Here is a 27,365-nt window from a genome sequence, read left to right on the forward strand (position 1 = left end):
ATGCTTATGTTGTACGTCGCCCAGAGTGGCTGGACAGCCAGCCAGATGGGCGACTAATAAATTCAATAAATAAATAAATGCACACACAGAACATTTAGATTGCTGAAGTTGAAACTTTAACGTTGTAATCTGGGATATAGTTTAATAAGGTCTTTTTCTATTTGATTAAATTGAAAAATGATCTTAAATATACCATTAGGTTGTGAGGGACAGAAAGACAAAACGTGTTTATTTTTTAGCAAATATCTCAATATGGTGAGTCTTTCGGTGGGCAATTTGAATGAGTTCATCGGAAAATACTATCCCAATTCAGTGCTCAAACTTGACATGCCAGTTTTCTCAGTTCTTCCATGTACTACTTCCCCTGGAATTGCCAAATGTGCCTTACTTACTTTGTCTTTCTTAGGAAGGGTATTGGCATCCCAGTGGTAGGTATCCTGCCCTTCTGGACCTTCTTGTTTATTACCATTCACCATGTGAAACCTGGTCATTTTGGCATGAGTTTTCCTTTATTTCAGTGTATTTTATTGGCAGGTGCTGGCAGTGGCTTGCAAACTCATGGTGGCAATGATTCATGTATTGAGTTGTAGTAAATTGTGGTAAGGATTACGACCCAGTGCATTTTATGGTACTATATAAATGCTAAGTATTATTATTGTAATGTGATATATTTTGCATGGGATTTAGCTCTCCACGTACCTGTGCTACATGGCAAACTTTATCTCCCAGAGTACTCCAATATTCCATGTGAATTTTGGTGTTTGGGAATAAACAAAATCACTGCATCATTCCCCATCACTCCTACTGAAAAGCAATTAAAACAAAAGTAAACACTGTGATTGTGAAAGTTATAGGGAAAGTCAGTCCTATAGACCGGGAATTTTTGTTTTTCCAACTTGAAATCCGTTAGCTCCCTTTAAAAAAATTCTTCATGGATGCCTGATCCTTGTTCCTCTAGTACCCAAGTATGCAAGTTGACATTTTGTATGTCTTTTGTTATAACTCATGGAAGACCTGAGATTCTTGGATAATCCTTTGAGCCTCAAAGCTGAAGTGTACATAAAAAAGTCCTATTCTGTACAATGTTTGTACAACGTAATTGTACTTGTAACAAGGTTCTGAAGGTATTGAATGATTCTCTTATTTACTAGGCTGACCTTGTATAGAGTAAGCTAAATTCTGTAAAATGTCAAATACCATCCCTGATCTAATAGTATACTGAAGAATTGTGATAGTTTAATGCTTATTTCAAAACATGAAAGGGGTTCTTTTCTCTATAAGAATTTAAAGTGTCTTAACAATAAAAATACAATAAAATGCATGAATCACTCAATAAAACAAAACCAATAAAATACTATGAATACAATAAAGCTATTATATCTACTTCAATGTTATTGTTCATTGTTTATTATTATTTGATTTATATAATGTTTATGTGCCAAATGACTTCTACATGGTTTACAACTATAAAATCAATTATAAAAATACATAATTAAAATATACAGTTACAATTCAATCAGTACATTTAAACATCCTCAATTACAATATACAATAAAACATACCAGTAAAAAAGACAATTAAAACAGTTTTTTTAAAAAGTTAATAAAATCATAAGTCCATAAATATTTTGTTGTATTCACAATAGTACGTAGCAATCTGCAGTTCATACTAGTTTTTGTGACTTTACATTTTTAAATGGCTTTGGAATAATCAAACAGACCCAAATACATTAATAGCAATGACAAACACTGGCTTGGTTTCCTTATAGCTGGCCATAGCTTTTTCATTGCTGAAAAATGTGCAAACTACACTTCACATAAGCAATTTGTAGAACAGGAAAGCGTCTCTAAGATGGTATGTAGCACGCACATTGAATATAAGTTTCTAGGTGGATGCCTTGAAATTGTACAATATTGTCCAGGACAGCTGTAGAAGGAAGGCTATGTGCCAGATGCATGCCCATCACCATCTGGGAAGCGCCTCCACTAACCTAAATTACTACTTCTACAAAGCCTGTTGAGTTTAGGAGAAAATTTTGGGATAAATGAGTTCAAAATTTGCTACTTCATTCTTGCAGTCCAAGGTACAAGAGAAAGCATACATTCTGCCTAATGAACAGGCTGCCTTTGAATGCGGTGGTAACTTCAACAGATTTATAAACACCCATTAGTACCATAGTGCTAAGTCTACTATTAACATATCTTTGTTTCTTTTTCCCCAGGTGAAAGAACCTTTAAGTGTGATCACTGTGATGCTACATTCAAAAGGAAGGACACACTGAATGTTCATATACAAGTTGTTCATGATGGTCATAAGAAATATAAATGTGATTTGTGTGACAAAGCCTTTGTGACACCATCTGTGCTTAAGAGTCATAAAAAAGTAAGTATAATCTGTAATTTGTAAAAATGGGGTCACTGTAATAGGTTTATTTTGCCCAGTGTATACTATACTTTTGAATTTGCAGATGGTGGAATTTCTTTTGAAGAAAATACTTTCAATTGTGGACTGTCTATATCAATAGAATAAGAAATACAGATGAAAAGTGATAGCATATACAAATATTAGAATTAAGGCAGCAGAAAACACAATTTTCGTTCCATTGTTGAAAAGGTTCTTGCAAGGGGAAAGCAAAGTGGGGTTCCCAATTTTAGCTGATCCCCTCTTTCCATCCATATAGCCCCTTGGGTCCCTGGAAAAGCTGCTTTAGAGGGTTGGGGACCTGCCAGAAAAAGTTAATAAGGTCAACAATGTTCCATATTCCCTTAGAATGTCATGTAAATTGAACACTCCGAGTTCAAAACCGTATCCACCCACTCCCTTTTGTTACCCTGTGGGTTATTGAACTCATGTTTATCTCAGTATTGAAACATCGGCTGCATCACTGAGGTTCAGCATTCTTGTTAATCTTTGTTTCTTTGTGATCTAGCCATGAGGTGAAATTATATCAGTATCATCATCCATTAGAACTTGGTAAGAGAGTGGCAGCAGCTTCAGTAAAAGACTCCATGCGGATCTATCTCTTTGCTTTGCAGCTAGAGGAGGATCTCTTGGCTGTTCCTCTTTTGCATTCATTCTTGTCCAAGATAAAAGTGCATTCAACTATGTATACCAGTCCTTGCTTATATGTTGCTTATGCCTAATCCTAAACAAAATATTTCCTAGTACAGTGTTTTTAGGCTAAGCATAGTCACAGATACTATCAGAAGATGCTGCGTGCTTCCAGACTACATGTTTATTGAATATTCATCCTGATTTATTTGCAGAGTGATTAGATAACACAGGCTGTGTAATGAACATTCATTCTGATTTGTTTGCAGGGAGATGAGGTTGCATCAAAGCAAGAGTTATCCCACACATTTTTTGTCACTTTTCTTACTGCAAAAAGTCTGTTTTTTGGGGGGGAGTGAGTTGCACAAGATCTCCCAATCAACTATAAATAACGGTGCAACTTGGATTTGCTGGTATGTGATTGAATCCCATCCCAAAATTGCAAAAGTCTGGAAGCGCCCAGTTTGTGTTAAAATAAAGTTTATCTTCCTAATTTTCAAACACATTTTTCTAATGCAGCAATGGAGACCTGTAAGATTGCTGTGGTCCAGCCTTATTTATGAATCAATAGGAGAGTTGCAGAGCAGCTGACTGTTAAATCACTCTGGCCACTGAAGCTCTGTCAGTGGAATAGGAGTCTCCTCTCAGCACCCTTCACAAACTATACTGCCCTCAAGTGAAATCAAAGTCTGGTGTGGGTGTGGCCCCCTGATTAGGCAAGCCAAGCAGCTGTGAGTCTGGCTTTTAGAAAACAGGCAGTAGGTTCTTACTGAGCATGCCCGACATTATCATTGAGTTCAATGCAAAATTTCTTAAATTAATTAAAAATCAGTCAGGCATTTTTTAAACTGCACTCCTCCCCTTCCATCCGCCCTCCCCTCCTCCTCCCCCAGAAGCACATTACCAAATTCTTCCAAGCAACAAAGGAAGTGGATTGGACTGTGAAAGACCAACCCAAATTGTGTTTGCATTTTGACAAATTTGTACGGCAGTACAATATCTCAAGAGAGGAGGTCATGTCTCCTGCTCCCCTGGTGCATTCACTATAGCTGCCCAATTCCCCTGCTTTTTAAAGTTTGATAGAAATATCTGTTGGCTATAGGTACATTCCTAAACTGTTTTTTGCCTATTAGTGAATTTATTTGAAGGCTCTAAAAAGTACTACAGTGTCTGGATTGTGAGAACTTTAGCGTCAACTTAAAATTCTGCATGTAATCAACTTTCTTTCTGAATCAGCGCCCCAGAAGGGCGTGAAAAGCTGGAATACGCCATACTTTCTACAGTTCTACTTTCATTGTCTTCATAATGTATATCTGCTGACAGCTATTGATCAGGAAAAGGCCCAGCTACTCAAAGTACATAGCATCTTGGAGAAAAGTTTCATTTTTAAAAGCCATTGCAAATTGTATGCCCTGTGATGACCAAGGATGTGATCTTGGATTTGAAGTATCGACTAGTTTGTATTTGTCTTGACGTTGATTTCATTATGGTTGCAGGCTGTTGCATTCAGTAAAATGAGCTAAGTCAGCATTGTCTCTCCCTCACTCTGTAAACCTTAACTTTTGATAAATATAATAAATATTGACATTGTTTATCCACTAGTGATTCAGGAATCTGTGACAGGATTTATTGGGATTAGAAGAAGTCTCTAGAAGGTCGTCTCCTCTGTCACCTTACCTGACTGACAGTGAAACAGTTTTGATTAATCTATTAACAGTTCCATGTTTTGTAATGAAAATTGGTTAACTATATTGAATCTTTTTTTAAAAAATCTCAGAACTAGAAGAATAAGAATAAAGCTACATTCAGGGGATATTTCTTCCTAAAGTCATACCTGTGGAAAGATCAGGAGTAGTCTTTGAGCTTACATCCTCTCTTCCTGCTCCATTGGCCCTTGCTGTTGAAAGAGCTGGAAGTGATTGGGAAGATTCTGCATTCAAATAAGTGCAGTCTGTTTCAGCCTGCAAAATAAAACCCATTTCAGTAGCCAGAAGCACACAATACAACAAATAAAAATTAACATTTCATAAAAACAAAATAAAACCATGACAAAAGAGTCAGGATCAGCAGTTTAAAAAAATCATAAAAACATTGGCTGTGTTTGGATGTTACACTAACAGCACAATCCTGAGCATGTGTATTCAGAAGTAAGTCCTGTTGAATTCATTGGGGCTTCATTCCAGGTAAATGGGGTTAGGATTTCAGCCCTCGTTACAAAATATGGTTTGTTTAACCATCCTGTTACATGCTCTCTCAATTTACTCCTTCCTTATTCAAGCAAGAAAGCAGACCATAGAGTAGCTGGCTTAGCATTATATCTGAAGCAGCCCGTGGTTGGTTTGTTGGTTTCAAATACACCATGATCTGAAGCCAAGGTTTGTTGTTGGCATCCTGACTAGAGAAACAAACTATGAATGTTGGTTTAGACAGCCAGTGTTTTATTCCCCTGCTCATCTAAGAGAGGACCAAAGCAGGAGGGCTTAAGTTGCATACACCAGCACAGGGCTTGTGCATAGTATAAAACAAACCATAGCTTGTGGCTTGATAGTATGTCCATTGTCTCGTCCTTATTGTCAATATGACCATTGTAAAACAAAGTCTGTCAAAATAAAAAGGTGTGAAAAACAATGGGAGAGGAGGAAACGTATTCCACTGTATGGGTGTAGTCACTGAGAAGACCCTTGCTCTTGTCCCACCCAGCTGGGTTTCCACCCTAGGAGGAACACAGAGAAGAGCCTCTCCTTCCCAACTAAAGGACAGAGCAATTCATAAGGTATCCTGGACCTAAGCTATTTAGAGCTTTAAAGATAATCACCAACACTTTGAATTGTGCCCAGAAGCAAATTGATAGCCAATGCAGCTTTTACTGCTACCTTATGATGCCTGCTGGTAAGAGTGTGGTGTTGCCCTCCTTCACACTTGTCACTCAGCAGTGATGGCCTCTTTTACTTCTCACTGCTGTAATTCACTTGCTGCTGCTGTCAGAGTGTTTGGTGTGACCTGAGCAAGTTTTATTTTGGTGAAATCCAAAATCTTAGCTTTCCTATTTAAATCAAGGGACTTAAATATCCTTATCACTGCCTGAATTGTTCTCATTTTATTTTACTATGACTAGGTCCATAGTCACTAAATTTCCCAGAAGATCTTTTAGACAAGATTTATATTGAACACAAATTGCAGTCAAAGTTATGTAACAAATGTTTTTTTCTTATTAGTAGCTAGTTGCAACAAATCCATTTATTTATTTCATTTCATTTATGAATCACTTCCCGTGAGGCATTCTGAAGCGATTTACAATATAACATATATAAAACAGTTACATATATAAAAACAGTTAACACAATTGTGTAAATAAAACTATCTTTTAAAAATTATAAATGTAAGCCTTCTCACACTAGTTTTTATAATACTTGTATTTTTCTATTGTAAAAATGCCTTGTAGGCCAAACACTCTTTTACAATTTTATCTGTCATTTAGTATTAGTAGAACTGGACATAAATACAAGCTTTAAGGGAACTTAAGCTTATCATTAAGAAATCAAGCCAGTGTTTGGTATTTTGAAAAACTGTAGTGCAAATATGGAAGTAACAAGGACCTCTCTCTTCTGCTGCAATCATTTTCAAGAACCAATAAAGATTAATTGAATTTTTATGAGCCAAACCATTTATTATTATTGTTGTTGTTGTTGTTGTTGTTGTTGTTATTGTTGTTATTATTATTATTATTATTATTTATATACCACTTTTTGGCCAAAAGGCCCCCAAAGTGGTGAACAAAATGTTATAAAACATATTACAAAAAAATACATAAGAAATAACCAGTAACAAATTTAAGGAATAAACTCATTTGGCCTGTAGTTAGGCTAGATAACTGGTTTATTTTACAATGAATAGCAAGATTCATTGAGGCATTTTGTAGTGTTGTCTTAAAGTGCAACTGTAGTCTTAAAGTGTAACCATTATTAAACTTTTAAAATCTAGTTTTTCACATTATAGTGTGATATGTAATGGAAGCCAGATAGAGAGATCTAGAGGGCTGCATTTGGCCCCTGGGCCTAGGCTCCCCATTCCTGCTATAAATCTTGGAGGACACATTTTTAAAAATAACCCTTATCAATTTCTGCTTTCTTTTGCAAACAAGTTAATTCTGTCTCTCTTTTCCCACTGTAGACTCACACAGGCGAAAAGGAGAAAATTTGCCCATACTGTGGGCAGAAGTTTGCAAGCAATGGAACACTGAGAGTACATATTCGAAGTCATACAGGTACACCATTACTGTGTAAAATGGACAACCTTTCCTAGGCACTTGAATCACACCATTTCATTGCACAGATGTGTCTGTATTCTTGGAGAGTTGCCATAACTCCCATATAAAAATGAGTGATACTGCCAGAATGTGGAATTACTTTAAAAATAAAATCCAGTAGGCTTATCATTCTTGAATATGTAACAAAAACTCTTAACTTCTGTTCAACACACTTTAATATTTTTGTAATACAAAATGAAATGGATTAAAAGTTAATGGATTTTTTTGTTCCTGCACAGTCTGCATGACTAAGCAACTAAACTCCACCATCTTTGAAGATGCTCAGTTGTTGGTTGCTATAATCCAGGAGTGGGGAACCTTTTCAGTCTGGCCACATTACCTTCTGGACAATCTTCTGGGAGCCATAGGACAATGAGCAGGGCAGAGCAAAAGTGAGAGGAGCAATGAATGTGAAATTTAACTTTGTATAGTAAGCTAGTTTCTACATGCACACACACAACTCTATTGTTCATCCAAACAAGCAAGAGGCATTATCAGAGTTCAAGGATATATTCCAGCCAGAAAATATAGGACGTTGGGCCCAATGTCCTATAGGACCCTGCAGAGTAACGTAGCGGAATGGAGAGTATTGAGCGAGCTTGTGTGTGTGTGTTTGAATCTTTGCTAAGATTCTACCTTCCATGCAAATTAGTCAGAGACTTTAAGCTTTAAAATAAGAAATAACTACTTTATTCTTGAACTACATGTTTGATAGGAAAGAGTCCTATATCTAGCTAACTAGCTAAGTTGGAGCAATGAGCACTGAGCCCAGTACTCGCCCTCATGCTGGATGAGAGGGAGAGACAAAGGAAAGATGTCTGCTCTCCTCTCGAGAAAGAAGATGACTGGGAAGGAGGAAAGGAACTGGGATCAACATCCTTTGCATATCAGTCTACCAGGAAGGGAAGAGACAGCAGGAGATCAAAGGACAGGTATAGCCTAGCAACCAAGAGGTCTCCTCTCCAGCTACCCTTTTTAACCCCATGCAGCCTCAACCCACAGGTTGGAGTTGAACCTCATACATTCCAACAGAAAAAACACTGAAAGAGGATATGAAGCTGGGCCTTTGAAGGAAGTGGTTTGTAAATGGTGTGAGGCCTGTGGGGAGTTCTGAAAGTCGGGTAGAGAGGTCTGGAGGGCTGCATTTGCCTCAGGCCCCCCATTCCTGCTGTAACTCTTTGTTTGCTGAAAGAAATGAAGCAGTCCCGTTTGCATTGCACATAAACACGCAATTTTACTTTAACCCTTTAGTTATTCTTTGCTAAAGGAACCATTCAGTTTAAAAATTTGGATTGGAGACCATACAACAACCAATTACAATTGAAAAAACAGCTGTGTAGTTTCTTCCTTTAAAATACCGATATTTCCTTTAAAAATATTGATATTAATATCAAAAAAAAAAATCCAAGCAAAAACAAACACAGATCAATAAATGCAGCAGCTAGCGGATACAGGACAAACTCAAGTTGACGGCAGCTTCTTAAGTCAATGGAATGCTTTCGAACCGGCACCAGTCAATAGATCCCATCCCTATCTGACAGTACATAATAGACCCAAATTACCAAAACAAAGTGGATGCCCTAAAGCAGTCTATTTACTGCAGATGACATATTCAAGTAATTGGCAAGCTGCTATTTTAGCAGTGTTTGATTTCCAGCTTAAAAGGGGTGAGGATTGGCGTTTGACATGCAATGTGCTTGTTAACAAATAGTCTTCTTATGACATTCTGTTCAGTTTTGCATAAACAAATTTGGCTTGCAGGAAGATGACAGAACATGTGCACTTAATCACTTGGCTTCCTAATATGTTTGATAAGTCTTAATCACTTCCATCTCTCTTGGCCACCTGTTAAGATTAAAGCTGTTTACTTGTTTGGTCCTGTTTGTAATTCTGACTGTAACCAGGGCTGAGTACTGATTACAATGAACATTTAGATTGTGTAGCTGAAACAGATCCCCTTCTTGGAAAGACCTAAATTTGTGGTTCTTAACCGGAGGGTAAGGACTCTTCAGATAGTCACAGAAACCTTGTTTGGGGGTCACCACGACACCAGCAAATAATGCTGGGAGAAAAGTTTTGTAAGAGACTGAGGGAGAATATCATCTGCACCCTGTGGCGGACACTTGCTGCACATTAATACATTTATAATACAGGAAGATAGTAATACTGACCTATCTTGCAGGATTCTTGTAACATTACAAGATAATTTATATACATGTTGTAAAGTTGCTTGGAGACCTTTAGGTAACAAGCAACTAACAAGTCTAATAAATAATAATTATATTAGTAATATATGAAGCACCTTGAGCACTCAAAAGCACTATTGTACAAGAGAACAGTGTCATTGTTACAATTAACATAAATCTCACCTGCTAAATCTCATACAGCTAGCCATCTCTGCTGCTTATCTGCTGTCATGCAAAGGACTTCATGACTGGACTTTATAAGGCCTGGAGACAGTTGTAGTAAATAAGGGCTTACAGTTATGATAGTCCATTTAGGACTACTGCTGTCTTTTCTTCTGGTTAATTATAGCCACCTTCTCTAGTTCTGGTACCTGGCCAAGGACATTTTCCTACATTTCCTCAGCAGAAGAAGAGGACAAGAAGGCCATAGTAGGGGGGACGATGATGATGAATAGGTAACAGATGAGAGAGCAAGCAAGGAATTTAGCAGTGCCTATTGGGCATGACAAGAGGACCTGCAACAAAAATGTTGCACTGTGGAGTGCTTCTGTTCACTGTTCCAGTCATGCCCTTCTCTATGACACTCCATGTCATTCCACATTTCACATGGTTTTCCATTCCACTTGCCCCCCACCAAAAAAGTGAATCAGCATTCCGTGGCTGCTGAGCATCCCCGGTCCTTAGGCTGCTTCGGGGTCCATCTCTCTCATTGGGTTTTTTCCCCCCTAAATATTTGTACTGCTGCAAAACTTGTGATTCCCTTAAGCCTGTTGATACACCTCTCTTATGCATGGCTGGTGCCATTTTGGCTATGTAAGGATCTACACTCACCTCTGAACTTCAGACGTAGAGGACATGATTACTAAATGAAGCCATGCTGTTCAGAGGAAGTATGTCATTGAATGCTAATTTCACGGGCAACAGCATGGAGAGATTCATGTCTTAATTCCAAGCTACTGGAGGCATGTAGTTGGCCATTGTGGGAAACAGGATGCCGGTCTAGATGATGGACCCTTGGTGTGATCATGCAGGGCTCTTACATCATAATAGTCATCATGCAACAGTTGCTTTGTGGATATGGGCTAGGTTTTTTTGAATATGAAATGAGCACTGTTTTGATATGTCCATCTTCAGCGTACGACACATGCAGCTGATGCTATTTAGTGTCTCTTTTGCTCTCTTCACTGTAGTGTGTGACATGATGCCATAGCCCTCTGCCTTCCTCTGCTCCGCCTCCCATGATGGCTCAGAGTAAATAAATGTAGAACAGTGGCAGCTTCATATCTCTTAATGTCTAATTTAGCTCTTAAAATGTCAAAATTGGTGCAGGATTAAATTTCATCCCTCCAGATTAAAGTGTAATGAATTATGCATGGGCAAAAAACACTTGTTAACCCCAAGTCTTGAGTATTATAGCTAACATGTGTGGGTATTGTGTTTTTGCCTTGTTCTTTTCTTGTGGCCTTTTCCACTCCTTATCCCAAGCAAGCCTGTATTTCATGGCAGGTGTGTGCCTGTCAAACATTTGCAACATAACCTTTGAGGGCTCTCCCCGTAACTCTGTTTGAGGACTGTGCATGCACCGCTGTGCATCTTATCTAGAAATGTCAGAAAAGGTTGATCTGGGACAAGCATAGGAACATAAGGAGCTGCCTTATACTGAGTCAGACCATTGGTCCATCTAGCTGTGTACAGTCTGCAGTGACTGGCAGTGGCTCTCCAGGGTTTCAGGCAGGAATCTCTCCTAGTCCTACCTGGAGTTACCGGGGATGGAGCATGGGATATTCTGCATGCAAGGCACGTGTTCTACAATATCTGCCCATCCATATTGGGGAACAAACAGTAAATCTCTTTACTAATTATAACCATGTTATTCTCAGGGATTAGTCTGGCAGTAGCACTCTCTGTGAAGCAGGAAAACCAAGCAAGATCACACTTCCCTCAGCCTCTGTTGTTTAATGTGTGGTTAGATGGCAATCAACAAGAGAAGTGATTGTTTCTCCCATCCTCCTCTGCTTTATCAGTTGGAATCTCATTTGTCTACACTTTTGATTTTTGAGAAAACTGTCCTGCTTGATGTGCAGTAGATCACAGTACTCATCAATGTGATCTGTTTATTCATCCAGTTAACTTATAGGTTTAATAACCTAACTCTACACATCAGCTTCAGTTTAAATTGTTTTATAAATATTATATTAGTAATAGGAAATACCATTACTGAGATATACTTAAAATATTTTAATAGGGGTTTTTTTGGCACCTGCAGCGCACAGGTAAAGTTGACATAGTCCCTATTATGAGGAATTTGCAATCTGTAATCAGTGGACAAGCATGACAAGAGAAGTTTAGGCTGTAGGCTGAAGCATTGGGCTGAAAACAACAGAATGAAATTTAACAGGGCTAAGTGCGAAGTGTAAAGTTCTTCATCTAGGCAAAAGAAACCAAATGCACAGTTATAAGATGGGTGCTCAGCAATGCTACATGTGAGAAGGATTCTGGAATGGTTGTTGATCACAAGCTGAATATACGCTAATAGTGTGATGTAGCTGCAAAAAAAATACTATTTTAGGCTGCATTAACAGAAGTATGGTTTCCAAATTGTGAAAGTACTAGTTCTCCTATATTCGGCACTAGTTAGGCCTCATCTTGATTACTGCATCCAGTTCTGGACACCACACTTTAAAAAGCATGCATACAAACTGGAACAGGTTCAGAGGAGGGCAACACAAGATGATTTCGGGACTGGAAACAAAACCATGTGACGAGAGTCTGAAAGAACTGGGCTTGTTTAGCCTTGAGAAGAGAATACTGAGGGGAGATATGATAGCATTCTTCAAGTACTTGAAAGGTTGTCACACAGGGGAGGGCCGTGATCTCTTCTCGATCATCGCAGAGTGCGGGACACGGAATAATGGGCTCAAGTTACAGGAAGCCAGAATTTGGCTAAACATCAAGGAAAACTTCCTAACTGTTATAACAATGGAAGTAATTACCGATGTAGGTAGTGGGCTCTCCAACTCTGGAGGCATTCAGGAGGCAGCTGGACAGCCACCTGTCGGGTATGCTTTAACTTGGATGTCTGCGTTGAGCAGGGAGTTGGATTTGATGGCCGTATAGGCCCCTTCTGACTCTACTATTTTATTATTCTAAGTTGGGGATTGACAGATCAGTAGTAAGGACAGAAGAAGGTTTGGTGACCGTGGACATTCAGGCAAAGTCTGGCTAGGTTTATTCAAGAAAGGGAGGCTGCTGTTGTGCTCGTGTCCTGCTTGTTGGCTTCCCATAGGCATATGGTTGCTACTGTGAGGAAAGGATTCTGGACTAGATGGGCCATTGGTCTGATCAGCAGGGTTGTTCTTATACTCATTACATATATACTTATGCTTTGCTAAAGGGGTGAGCCTTGTCCAAGGACATAAATCCAACAGATGCTTTTAGAAAACACTTGGTTTATATTCAGAACACAGGTAGACGGTTCCATGTTCGCATGCTTCCCCACACATCAGAAACATAAAAAATAGAATGTTAGGGAGAAGGTTCCTTTACTCTGGCACTGTAATTTTCCATGAGGAGAGAATTTTTGACATTAGGGAATACCCTTGGAAAACACCTTTCACTGCACCATAACTTTTGCAAACATACCATGATGAGATCCATATGGGTCTCTGGCTGCAATCCTGTGCTTGTGTACCATAGAGGAAGCTCCACTGAACACACTTGGAACTTATTTCTCAGTAAACATGCATACGATTGGGTTGTGGTTTTGTAAAAGGGGCCAACATCTATTCTGTCCCCCAGGCTATCACACAGCTGGCATCAGGTTTGCTTGTTACAGAGTGGTTTAGCCCAGTATTAATTTGCACAGTAGGAAAAGGCAGTGTAAGACATCATGGCCTTAAAACAGGCATACATAATGTGTGGCCCACTAAGCCAAATGTAGCCCACTATCCACATATGGACCCAACAACAGCTCAATTAAATGTCATGCTTCGTCCATGCTTGGAATTACAAAAACGGGACTGTCAAGCATCTAGCAGGACTCATAATAAAGCTAGTATGGCCTTGTACATTGTTTTCAACTTTGTGGGTCACAACTAGAACAGGCCTGCCTTAAAGGAACACATCAATAAACAAATCACCATTGAAAGGTTTGCAGAAGATTGCATTCTGTATCTCCTCTTTCTGATATCATGAACAGGAGATTGGCTTCCTAGATATTGTAACTTTTATGTGGGATTCCTGCCCAAGAAATAACTCCTTTGAAACAGCCTAATTCACATCAGAATGTGGCAAATTAATCTGGAGTTTTGTCATTTAGAGTTCCAACATTGGAAAGAGAGAGACAGTTCTTGTGGGTCAGCTGAAAAACTGTAACCCATTCTCTTGGATCTTGTTGTTCTATAGCTTCTTAGGGTCAGAGGGAGCTAGGGTTAATTCAGAAAAAGAATTCTCTGACCATGACATAAATTCTACTGGCGGTTCATAAATTGTAAAAGAAACTCTATGAAGAACAGTTTGGGATGTTGAAGCCATAGGCCAGGAGGTTAATTATTTGCATACAGTTGCATCCAAAATTCAGCGCTAATACATACCGGCTCTGGTTTGAATTTGGGTCTCCCTTACCTTGTGCATGGCCACCAAAATATAATAATAAATCACTGTCTTAGGCCCCATCTGCACTATTCATTTAAAGCAGTATTATCCCACTTTAAACAGTCATGACTTCCTACAAAGAATTCTGGGAGCTGTAGTTTGTTAAGGGTGTTGAGAGTTGTTAGGAGACTCCTATGTCCCTCACAGAGCGACAACTGCCAGAGAACTGGAGACTTCTGGTGTTTTTGTAATATTTACACACATACAAGCAGAACATAATGGAGGCAGCTCATGCCTTCTGTTTCCAACGTGCAGGCTGTCTGGGTTTTTTATTATTATATTATTATTTATTAGATTTCTTACCCACTCTTCATAGCGAGGTCCCAAAGCATGTTACACCAGTTAAAAAATACAGTATTAAAAACCATTAAAACATACTACAATCAAGAGAAGTTGCTTATGCAGCCAAAATGGCATAGCTCACAGGCATGGGAGAATTCTGAGGATTCCAGAACTATGGAAAATATGTATGGGGGAAAACCCTAAGGTGGGGAGGACCAAAACAATCCAACAAGTATTCAGAGTGCTCTGTGGCTAGAACGCTGGTGGTGGTGGAAAATGGAAGGGAGTGGCTGGACAGGGAATACTCTACACTGCAATGTACTTTATTATTATTCCAGGTTAACAAACAATTTAAAGATATATATACAAAGGGACTCGTAGGTCACAATTCACAAAGGCATTTACCTTTTATCTTTATTATTCCCATCAAGTTTTTTGCATCATAGCAAGTTACCTGGACCCCTTATCAAATATGCCTCTCCTGACATGCAGGCTCTGAACTCTCCCAACAGGATTGTTTTAATTTCTGTTCATATTTAGTTATATTTATTTGTAAAGCATCTAATGTTGGTTCCATCTTGGACTAAATTTGTAGTTCATGTTCTCTTTCTCTCCCTCCCTCCCACCCACCAGTGCTGAGTAGAGTGGGTAGGCATGAATAAAAATTGTGCCACAGAATAAAAAATCGCAGAGTAGTTTAACAATCAATCCTTCTTCCCAGTAAACTCTGGGAATTGTAGCTTTCAGCACCCTTGACAAACTACAGTTCCCAGGATTTTGGAGGGGAAGCCATGACTGTACAGATATGGCCTAAGACAATGACAGTGCTTGTCATATCTCAAGATACATCATTTTGTGGAAGTCCAGGGGGGTGATCCTCACTGATAACCTGTCAGAGGACATGGACAAATTAGTGTCTCGTGTTAACCTGTCAAACAAAACAACTGGGTGAAAACCCATAAAGCATGATCAGCAATCAAAGAACAAAAGGACAGGCCCCTGCCCTGAGAATCTTACAATCTAAAATGTGACACTGGGGAAACCATACAGGAAGGGAAACAGGGAAATAAGGAAGCAATATGTGGTTGTTTCAGTTGCACATGCTTTGGCGAAGTTGTAGTAGGGCATTAGAACAACGAGGTTATGCCAAAGTCTTCATGAAAAAGAGCGATTTTGAGGAAGGATTTGCGAACAGAATGCTGGACTAGATAGGCCTTTGGCCTGATCCAGCAGGGCTCATGTTCTTAAGAATGAGGTAAGAGAGTTGGCATCACACACATGGTCTGGGGGGCAGTTCTAAGCATAAGGGTCAGCAAGGCAGACAGGGACAGAACCTTTGTGGTGGGGGGAGGAGACCTTCAGGTGGTGGAGAGCAGTGAAGCTGGAGGAGCAGCAACCATGGGCAAGAATGTATTAGGATATAAGAACAGCAAGGTAAGGGAGGGCAGGACCGTAGAAGGCTTTGAAGGCAAAGACAAGGAGCTTGAGCTGGATTCAGGCATAGAAAGGAAGTAGCATTGTGATATAAGGAAGACCATGCTTCATGCATTTCTTAACATGTTTAAAATGGGTTTTAATAAGGAAAGCTAATTTTAATATTTTATTATTTCTAGAATAGGTCTTGTTTAGAGGAAATCTTACACAGAGATGCTCCCAACACGCTTTAGGATCAGATTTGTTTGCACAATTCAGGGGCCATCCCAAAGGTGAGTTGAGTTCAAAACAAGGAAATCAACTGTAAAAGGACCCTTAACTCACCTTGCTGATAAGTGATTATGTAAATAATAATGGAGTTGTTATCGGGGTTGGGTATAGATCATCAGTTCATAGAGAAACAAAGTGAACTGTGGATGACCCAGGATAATCAGCAAGGGGTTGTGACTGAAGAAGTTTGAAATTCCTTGTTTCTGTGAATATCAGAAATAGGACTCTTCGAATCTTGGTTAGTTACCTTAAATGTATTTTGAATCTTTGTTAATCACCTGCTGGTATCTTCCACCAATATGTTTAACTTACATACTGTTCTTAATAAAAAAGAAATCCCCAGAGTGGTTTACATAATGAAAACATTAAAATACAGGAAAACATCAAACCAACAAATATAGTTAAAACCCGCCAATACAGCCAGCATACAGGGTGGGGTGGGGTTCAAAGTAATCCAGCAGCAGCATCTGAAACGGCCACATTAATTCACCAACTTCCCCAGAGGCTCCAGAGGGGTCACCACTGAGAAGGCCCTATGTTATGCTAAAACTGGATGGGGGTTTATTTAGAACTCACATAACCCCTGTTTTAAAACAGCTGCACCAGTTGCCAGTTAACTAACTGCCCAGGCCCAATTCAAGGTGACCACATTAGTGTTTAAATCCCTGAAAAACTTAAGCCCTAAATATCTGAAATACTGCCTCCCTCCCTACAGAATTTCTCAACAGAAGTTCCTTCCTAGTAGTTCCAGTGCTCATCCATTGCCCAGGTTCGGGCTGGCAGCCAGTACAGGGAATTCTCTGTGGCACCCCTAAGCTGTGGAATTCCATTCCTAGACGTGCATTGGGCACCTTCATTATGTAGTTTTCATAGTGTGCTGAAGATGCACCTCTTCACTCTGACCTTTGATACCTGAGATATGTGTTTGCATGACTAACCCTATTCCGGTGAATTTAATTTGTTTTAACTGATTTTAATATTGTACTTTTAAATTGTAACCTGCCCTGGGACCTCGTGGTGAAGGGTGAGAAATAATAATTAATAGTGATTATAGTGATGATGATAGCAACAGCATAAATAAATAACCCTCTTTCTCTTCTGCTGCTTTTCCTGGGTTGTCTAAAGTCAAAGTATTCTTCATCTTGTGCACTGTTCATAGTAAATTTCCCTGATCTTACTGCAGCGTCAGACTAGAACAAGCACAAGGGTGATCTTTTTTTCTTTTAAGAGAAATAATCAGTTGTCTATAAAAATGCTTTTTAATAAGACAAAGTTAAAGAATTGTGCATTCCTAACCCTTTTGGGTTGTACATCATTGTCTGTTTTATCTCCCTGCGACAGTTAAATCTTCAAAAGTACCTGTAAAATCTCAGGCAGCTGTCAACCTCCTGTTGGTTTGCTACTAGTGGATGAGAGAGACTCATTCTTTCAAAGGATGCTTGGTTTGATTGCTTGTGACTTCTTTAGATCAAATGAATTACAACACCTAATAGGTTGATTATTGTGAGGAGCTGGGAAAAGAACCAGCAGTGGGTTCACAGGGGTCAGAGATTTTAATCTTTCTTTATTCCTTCCTTTTTTTTTTAAAGGGGGGTGGACAGAACTACTGATTCCAACTAAGGGCCACAAATCAAACACAGAAGAAATCAGTGAGCTCAAGTGTACTTTACACTGTTTTCGATTGTACCCCAAAATATAATTTGGGAGTCCTATCCTAAGCAGGAGTAAGTATTACTAAAGTGTATGTGACTTATTTCCAAATAAATATTTTTAGGTTTTGTCAATTTACTTACTTAGCTATGCCAAGTTTATTTACTTGAAAGACATTCTAAGTATGTAGTCCTGTTTCTACTGTAGTAAATGGCTAACCATGCATAGATGAAGCCAGGATTGCATTACAGTTAAATTCATAATGTTTATTTATTGGTGTAACTCAAGAGTTCAGTGTTATACTACCTCTTGATGTTTCATTTTAAGGCGTATAAATGCCAGTACTCTACAAATTCATAAAAGCTGTAAACACTGCTCTTCCCAAACCCAGTTTTCTGAGCCAGAATATATTTCAAGCTCAATATTTAGCTAGAACTGATTTGAATTATTTATATCTATTTGGTTTGCAAAACCTGAACATTATTTGAATGTTATGGTTTCCTTTTTTCACCCAATATTTTGTAAGCAAAAGTTTTGCATAGTGAAATAAGCCAAATGCCCTTATCCAGACCTCAGTTATTTCAGTTGCTTGGCTATCTGTCAAAAAAGTGCATCTCTCATGTCCAACGTGAGCTTAGAAAAACATCACCCCCATTTTTTATGTTTCTTGGTCTGTTTGGATAGCTGGATCACACTGTATTATATATTTCTTGAAAGCATAAGGCAGATGAGTCATAAACATGTAGTAGTACAGATTTCTGCTGATTTTATTTACCATTGAGAACTCAGCTGTAGTCTTCAGTGGAAAGTGGATCTCCTTGTGTAGTTTTTTTTTCTCTTTACAAGAAAAAAAAATAAACATCTCTCCCGTGTGATTAGGCAAAAGAAATTTGTTGGTGATTGCCGAAAGAGCTCCATTAGTGCAATTGGTTTTTCTGAATTAACTAAATGTGTAAACAAATGCTTTTGTATAGCCATTAAAAGGAAAAAGTTCTTCCAAATTTATAATGCTGTTCTCCTACCTTAACCTTTTGTCCATTCATACTTGTTATTGCCTGCTGTCATCACCTCACACTATCTCTGATTAGAAAAGCTCTCTTACAGCTCCTTTTCTGGACTTCTCTATTGATCACCTGGCAGGAGGTGTTGAATGTGTGATCCAGATGGCCCCCTCTCTCTCACCTCCCATGACCTCCTGCCCAGGAGAATTGTCTTGATTTTGCAGATAAGTTGTGCTTGTGATTGGGTATTGTCGTGTTGGATTGTTGATGCTCCTCTTTTCCTTTAAATCTGATTTAGGATGCACTCTGATTAGAAAATGTTGGAATTAAAGATTACTATTTTTAAGCTTAACTACAGTTTAGGGTATGGGCATAATGCTAAACTGTGGTTGATCTAAAATGGGACTAATTAATCTGATCAATGTGGCATCTCTGGAGGAGTGGGGGCGTGCATGAATCCAAGGCTTGCTTGTAGTTTGCCCTCATAATGCTAAAACATGCTTATCAACTATTTCATGCAAACATCTTCATGATGAAACAACTCGTTCTTATGTAACAACATAAAAACGGAATTATAAACTAAACCTCCATTTTGGGCTATACCATAACAATGTTTAGACACATTTTCTTAGATTTCAGTAACCTGTTCAGGAGCTGCATAATTGCTTCCACTTTCAATACATAAACAGACGCACACAAGATCACTGAAGGCTCATTCATACATAATGCTGTTCCTTTAAGGGAGTATATACAGAAGTGGAAAATCCCTGGTTGGCTAGGTGCATCTCATTGGTCTTAATATGTCTACCTCTGTTAATTTAGGCTACTGTTTATTTAAAAACATGTTGATTGTAAAAAAGCAAAGATATCAAGGATTGGTCTTGTACAGCAGGAGTGGCCAACATGGTGCCCTCTTGATGTTGGCCTACAGCTTGTATCAGCCATAGCTAGCATGACCAGTGGTCAGAGAGTTGTAGTCCAGTAACATCTGGGGCACCAGATTGACTATCCCTGTTACATAGAAAATTAAAGTTTTACTTTTAATTTGTCTGATACTTTTCTAATTTAATATCGAATTAGTCTGAAATGTTCACCAGTCGGACCTTTTCTTTGGCATTGTGATACAACTCACAAATTCATATTTGTACTCCCCCGAAAGAGCAGGAGAGTAGACGGGGGGTACTTCTGGAAACCAACATCATCACAAGAGACTCAGGTAGACTTGATTGCACAGTGTCTTTTCCCAGTGATGCTTAGTTTGGCAGCTATGGCTGTTTCTGGAGAAAGATAAGCTAACCAAACGATGCATGCTCTGGGAATGTCCCATTTGGATCATTGTTACATGTTCTACATGTGGCTGCCCTTAAAGATGTTCTAGAAATTTCAGTTAGTTCAGAATGCAGCTAGAAAGGATGTTGATCAGGATGACCAGTAGGGATCAGATTATACGGATCCAAAAAGATCTTCATTGGTCGTTTATTCATTTCCAGGCTGAATTTAGGTGCTGGTATTGACCTATAAAGTCCACATCCACAGGATTGCGGGTTGTCCTCTCAGCCAGCTCTCGGATCTCCAAGTGCTGCTTTTAAATGCCAGATCGGTACACAATAAAACCTCCCTCGTCCATGACTTAATTGTGGAGGAGGGGGCCGGTCTGGCATGCATAACCGAGACTTGGGTGAGTGAGCAGGGAGGAGTTACTCTTTCCCAGCTCTGCCCACCTGGGTATATGGTTCAGCACTATGGTAGATCTGAGGGTCGGGGAGGTGGGGTTGCTGTGGTCTATAAGAGATCTTTCTCTCTCGTCAAGCACCCTGCCCATGTGACTACTGGTCTGGAATGCCTGTACCTTGTCTTGGGCCAGAGGGACAGACTGGGAATCTTGTTGGTGTACCGCCCACCCTGCTGCCCAACGGCTTCCCTAACTGAGCTGACAGAACTGGTCTCGGAGGTATTGTTGAAATCCCCCAGACTATTGGTACTGGGGGATGTCAATATCCATGCCGAGGCTGCTTTATCGGGGCGGCTCAGGACTTCATGGCCTCCATGGCAACCATGGGGCTGTCCCAATTTGCTATTGGCCCAACACATGTGTCGGGACATACTCTTGTTTTGCCACTGGACATGGGGATGGTGATCTGGAGGTGGGGAATTTTTCATCTATTCCTTTGTCATGGACAGATCACCGCTTGTTGAAGTTTAGACTCACAGCGGCCTTTCCCCTCTGCAAGGGTGGGGGACCCATTAAGTTGGTCTGCCCCCGGAGACTGATGAATCCTGAGGGTTTTCAAAGGGCTCTGGGGGGTTTTCCGGCTGATAAGACTGGGGCTCCTGTCGAAGCCCTGATCGACCTGTGGAACACAGAAATGACCCGGGCCGCTGACACAATCGCCCCTGCATGCCCCCTCCTATGTAGAGCTCATACAGCTCCGTGGTATACCCCGGAGCTAAGAGTGATGAAACAAGAGAGGAGGCGGCTTGAGTGCAGATGGAGGCGAACTCCTGACGGATGCAATCATGCACTGGTAAGTGCCTTTACTAAATGGTACTCAGAAGCGGTGAGAGCAGCTAAGAAGCATTATTTTGCTGCTACTATCAAGTCATCCCTCTGCCGTCCGGCAGAGCTTTTTAAAGTTGTCCGAGGGCTATTACATCCTGGTCCTCGGGACACTATAGAGCCATCGGAAATCCGCTGTAATGAGTTTGCTAGGCACTTCCAGGACAAGATTTTATGCATCCGCCGGGACTTGGACTCCAATATTGCAGCAGATGAACCTAATGAGGCATCCAGAGCACAGTCCTGTCCTCATTTATTGGATGAGTTTCAGTTGGTGCAGCTTGAGGAAGTTGACAAGGTGCTTGGACTGGTGCGTGTGACCACTTCTGTACTGGATCCTTGCCCCTCTTGGCTGGTAAAAGCTAGCAGGAATGGAACAGCCGGCTGGGCCAGGGAAGTGATAAATGCCTCTTTATGAGAGGGAGTGGTCCCCAGCTGCCTGAAAGAGGCGGCGGTGAGACCACTTCTGAAGAAGTCTTCCTTGGACCCAGACAACTTGAATAACTATAGGCCGGTAGCGAATGTTCCATTCCTGGGCAAGGTCTTAGAGCGAGTGGTTGCTAGCCAGCTCCAAACACTCTTGGATGAAACCGATTATCTAGATCCATTTCAGTCCGGTTTCAGGCCTGGTTTTGGTACAGAGACAGCCTTGGTCGCCCTGTATGATGACCTATTTCGGGAGAGGGACGGGGGGAGTGTAACTCTGTTGATTCTCCTTGATCTCTCGGTGGCTTTTGATACCATCGACCATGGTATCCTTCTGGGGAGACTCACGGAGTTGGGAGTCGGGGGTACTGCTTGGCAGTGGCTTCACTCCTACTTGGTGGGTCGGCTCCAGAAGGTAGTGCTTGGGGAGCATTGCTCGATTCCATGGGTTCTCCGGTATGGGGTCCCGCAGGGGTCAGTTCTGTCCCCCATGCTTTTTAACATCTACATGAAGCCGCTGGGGGCGGTCATCAGGAGTTTTGGAGTGCATAGTCATCAGTCTGCTGATGACACGCAGCTCTACTTCTCCTTTTCATCTTCTTCAGGTGAGGCTGTCAATGTACTAAACCGTTGCCTGGCCGCGATAATGGACTGGATGAGAGCTAATAAACTGAGACTCAATCCTGACAAGACTGAGATGCTGTTAGTGAGTGGCTTCTCTGATCAGATGGTGGATACTCAACCTGTTCTGGACGGGGTTACACTCCCCCTGAAGGAGCAGGTTCGTAGTCTGGGAGTTCTTTTAGATCCTTCGTTGTCACTTGAGGCCCAGGTAGCCTCGATGGCATGAAGTGCGTTCTACCAACTTCGGTTGGTAGCCCAGCTACGTCCCTATCTGGGCAGTGACGACCTCGCCTCAGTTATCCATGCTCTGGTAACCTCAAGATTGGACTACTGCAATGCGCTTTATGTGGAGCTGCCTTTGAAGATGGTTCGGAAACTGCAACTAGTGCAAAATGCAGCGGCTCGACTGTTGACAAGGACCAAACAATCAGAACATATAACACCTGTTCTGGCCCGTTTGCACTGGTTGCCTATACGTTTCCGGGCAAGATTCAAAGTGTTGGTTTTGACCTATAAAGCCTTACACGGCGCGGGTCCGCAATACCTGGTGGAACGTCTCTCCTGATATGAACCTACCCGTACACTACGTGCAACATCGAAGGCCCTCCTCTGGGTACCGACTCATAAAGAGGCCCGGAGGATGACAACAAGAACTAGGGCCTTCTCAGTGGTGGCCCCCGAACTATGGAATAGTGTTCCTGACGAGGTGCGCCTGGCGCCAACTTTGTTATCCTTTCGGCGCCAGGTTAAAACCTTCCTCTTTTCCCAGGCATTTTAACATATTTTAGCATATTTTAGCATATTTAGCACATTCTGGTATTCTAAATTTAAATTGTGTAATATGTTTTTAGCTCTGGGGAATTTTTGTGGTATGTTTGTATTTACTATGTGATTTTATTATATTACTGTATTTTTATATTTATGTTGTACACTGCCCAGAGAGCCGTTGGCTGTGGGCGGTATAGAAATTGAATAAAATAATAATAATAATAATAATAAATAAATAATAAATGACTTGGGGTGCAGGTATTTAAAGAAACACCTCTCCTTGCATCAGCCTGCTCGGGTCCTTAGATCTGGGGTAGTGAAAGGCACTTGCTAATGCCTGGTGAAGTAGAAAGACCACAATAATAAATATAGTGCACAGCTACTTTGTGTCATTTATGGCGCTTAACCTCAGAAGACAGACTGTATTCCTAACCCCTTTTACTTGTGAGTAAGCCCCATTGAAGACAGTGGAACTTACTTCTGAATTGACATGATTAGGATTGTACTGTACAATATTTCCCCACACCGCCCAGCTTTTTTTTAAACATAGGAAAGCAGATTTTAAGACAATCTGTTTGACCAACACTTATGATTTATCTTCATAAACAGATTATGTGTAGATTTTAATATGTTAGTAGTAAATTGAGATTTAATTTGAAACCTGGTTATTTAAAAAAACGATTGCTACAAATCTAGTTTTTAAAAAATTACTTAATTTTTTTTATCCACCTTGAAAGTAATATTTAAAATAGGCCCAAGGCTGCAACTTCAAGTGCTTTCTAAGCACTGGAATTAATGGTACTTCCACATAACTACATACGGATTGAAATGTGAGTGAATATTTTAAGTTCTTAGTAAAGCTCCTTTGTCAAACTATAATAAAATAAGCAGTAGAAATATTCAGCAGCTGTGAAATAATGTTAATTTTTGCTCACAGAAACTGAAAATAACTGGAACCAGCATTTTTTTTTCTAATCTCCAACTCCTATTCTCAGCATTGTGCCTTCCTGCGGCTGCAGTTGTTGAATCCTTCACTACCATAACATTTTTATTCTGAAACATCTTTGTGTATTTCACAAGTTGCATGGCTGAGCAATCACATTGTCTGTTTTTGAAAATTAAATCCTTGGTACCAGGGGAATATGGGGCTGTTATCAAGATTGTAGCACATGTGAAGGGGAGGTTTAACTCTTCATTCCCCAACTGCAGTCTCCTTGCAATTACCCCCCTCATGCAGCAAAAAAGAAGTTCACAGCAGTGGGACTCTAATGCTCATCATCATTTGAGAGGATTAATTTAATAGCAATTGCCGCTAGGAAGGGAAAGCTTAAACCTCCTCTCCCTGTGTGCAGTAATCTTTGGTATCAGTTGTGGTCACCCCATATCTGGTATTTAATTTATAAGAAAACATACAATATGATTGCTAGTTGTATCACCAATGCCATACATAGTGAGTCCCTAAAGGATAACCACTTTGGAGGTAGAAGATTGTAATAAACATGAGCAAAATGTAGTAGCGCTTAGAAAAGGCCTAGATTTCATATGTACACACAACACACACCACCACGTCTACCAGTCATAATGACATTTCATTAATCCATTCATTAATGCTGAGGGTTATGAGTAATTTTTAAAAAAATAAGTATTGAATAATGAAGAAATAAGAGCTAAAATCATCTGTTGAACAAAATCATGAGCCAAGCAAGTGAAGCAACAAAAAAATTAGGACACATCTATATGATGGATGATTCAAACCAGGTCCTAGTAGGCATAACATTTTCTTATCAGATGGCAGTATCACCTTCTGCCAGCATCTGCTGACAGCTGCTTAAACACATAGACTTGGTTCCTAACTTTTCCTTCTATGAATGGAACAAAGTCCCGATTCATGGAATGCAGCCTTCTTTACTTCACCTTTTCCCTGCATCCCCCTCAAAATCTTGGGGGTTTAAGGACCCTTTGAAATGATGTAAGATGAAGGAAGGGGGTAGTTTATGGAATTGCTCCCCTTAAGTGAGTAGAGATCCAGACATATTCTTCATGAACTATAAATGCTAAGATTAGGAAGAACATTGTGAACAGTTTTCACATCAGCTCTAAACCAGTCCATTAAAGCAAAGCTCATCTCTATAAACAAAGAGTGAAAGGAGGGGTCTCCACACTGGGCTGTCGGCACTCATCTGCTTATGAATCTTCCCATACTTTTCCCTTGAAATGCAAAAGCCTCAAAACATAAAAATGTCAACTGGATTAATTAAATGTTTGAGCCCTAACAGCTCCTGCAGTGTCCAAAGGATGACAGCATGGATTAGTGACATTAAGGGTCACGGCAGATAGTGTCACGTTTCAAACAGATGTGAAATTGGTAAATCAGAGCACTTAGGACAGCTTTCAGGCCTTCTTAAAAATATCTGTTCAGATCCTTATATTCAGAGTTAATGAGCTATGGCAAGGTGATTGGGGTAGACGGAAAAGAGAGAAGCAATTGCATTTTGCAAGTAAATCAGTGCCTTTTTTTGGTTTGCTTCTTCAGGTGGCTTTATTCCTCACTATTAAAGAATAGCTAAGCTATTGAGGCCTTTTTCTGTTAGTAACTCTAGCCAGTACATTTGTTACCAGGAGTATGGGGTAGTAGATAATCATATTCACATATTAAGATAACATCAATGTTGCTCTGCACATTCCACTTCTCCAAGAAGATACGTATTCATATCATAAGATGGCTGAGGCCTGGTTCAGGTTTTCTGGCAATTGAACTAATGATGGAGTAATGCTGCCAAAGTATGAGGGGAACTACTGAAGAATGGTGGTGCGAACTCTCATTTTGGACAGTGCTCCAGAAGGATAAGATACCATGATCAATGGAAATGAAATCCACTGAGATGTTCTGAAGAATTGGCTGAAATGAACTTCACTCTGTCTTATACCAAGCAAAGATTGCCCAACAGGGAATCCAAGGCAGTTTCATTTCTGAAACCCACTGACCGCCAAAATCAGTTAAACGTGTGGCAGCAAATCTAGTGGATCAATTGTGGTGTAATTAAAGTGGTTTATTTTGAAGAACTTTTCAAGAACAGTCATATCACAACATTATGCAACTGCTTTGGCTATTAAAAATAGCCAAATAAAAGCTACCCTATTATCAGCCATGCATGAAAGTGGAGTAGTATATTGTGTGTTTTATATTTTGTTGTTGTTTTTTACACTATATCAGTGCTGATTTTTTGGGGGGGGCGGGATACAGTAGGCTAGGACCCACTACAGATATCTACTAGAAGTTACACAACAGGACCCACAGCAGCAAAAGTCCAGCAGATCTGCCTTATGTGCTATAAGACACATAAATAGAATGGTTTGAGGTAATTAAATTGGATGGTGACACCCAGATGGCTCTAATGATTAGCAGCTATGAGGTCAGGGAAACATACTGTACTTTGAGTACAATTAATAACTATCCATAAAAATGGCTATAAATTGACAATAATAGAAGTCCCTTGAGCCAGCACAATTGTCACCAGGAGTATGGGGTGGATCATCATATTCATATCTTGTTAAGACAACATCAAGCAGCTGTTCTGTTGATGTTGCCTAGCATGATGCCGAACTTTCTATTCTTTTGTTCCTTATGTGTATAGTTGTTTTAAAGCTCAGATGCCTCAGCCTCATTGGCCTCTTTCACACACTTCACACACACAGAAAGTGCCATGGGAATAGCTTCAGTGTGTCACAGTTGTACATTGCAGGGGTGCATGTTTGTAACTATTATAACCATGTGGCCCATGCCAGTTGTGTGGAACTTTTCCATGCATTCACTAGTCCACTGGGAACGAGATCTTTATTGTATGAACTAAACATTAACATTTGACCACAGAAATATGCCTTTGACAAATGTACATGCTGTGCTTCTTTGATCCTCAGTATTTTCTTTTCCACGGTCCACAATTTTTTAGATCCAGGTCATGGTTTGAAATGACAATTCACCACTATTTCTGATGCTAAGCATGTCTGGATCTGGTCAATGCCTGGATGGAAAATCATCTGAAAACCCTATGTATACTGTCTTGAGGAAGATCATCTGAAAATCCTATGTGTGCTGCTTTAAGCTCACTGAAAGAAAAGGGGGATATAAATAATAGTTTTTAAAAAAGAATCTGATG

At 40.0% G+C, this 27,365-nt stretch overlaps 1 protein-coding gene across 4 annotated transcripts in view; it reads left to right on the forward strand.

Annotated features, from left to right (window-relative positions):
• The window catches only part of PRDM5 (PR/SET domain 5), a 186,725-nt gene that overhangs the window by 130,212 nt on the left and 29,148 nt on the right, over window positions 1–27,365 (forward strand). For 3 of the 4 annotated variants that reach the window (XM_061585206.1, XM_061585207.1, XM_061585208.1), the window contains exons 12-13: window positions 2,222–2,382; window positions 7,222–7,315. In XM_061585206.1, coding sequence (XP_061441190.1) covers window positions 2,222–2,382; window positions 7,222–7,315 — 255 coding nt within the window. Of the gene's footprint in view, window positions 1–2,221; window positions 2,383–7,221; window positions 7,316–16,091; window positions 16,185–27,365 lie in introns of all 4 variants that reach the window. The other variant, XR_009757961.1, reaches the window with a different exon arrangement.

Source organism: Rhineura floridana, chromosome 9, assembly GCF_030035675.1.
Source record: "Rhineura floridana isolate rRhiFlo1 chromosome 9, rRhiFlo1.hap2, whole genome shotgun sequence".
Taxonomy (NCBI): domain Eukaryota; kingdom Metazoa; phylum Chordata; class Lepidosauria; order Squamata; family Rhineuridae; genus Rhineura; species Rhineura floridana.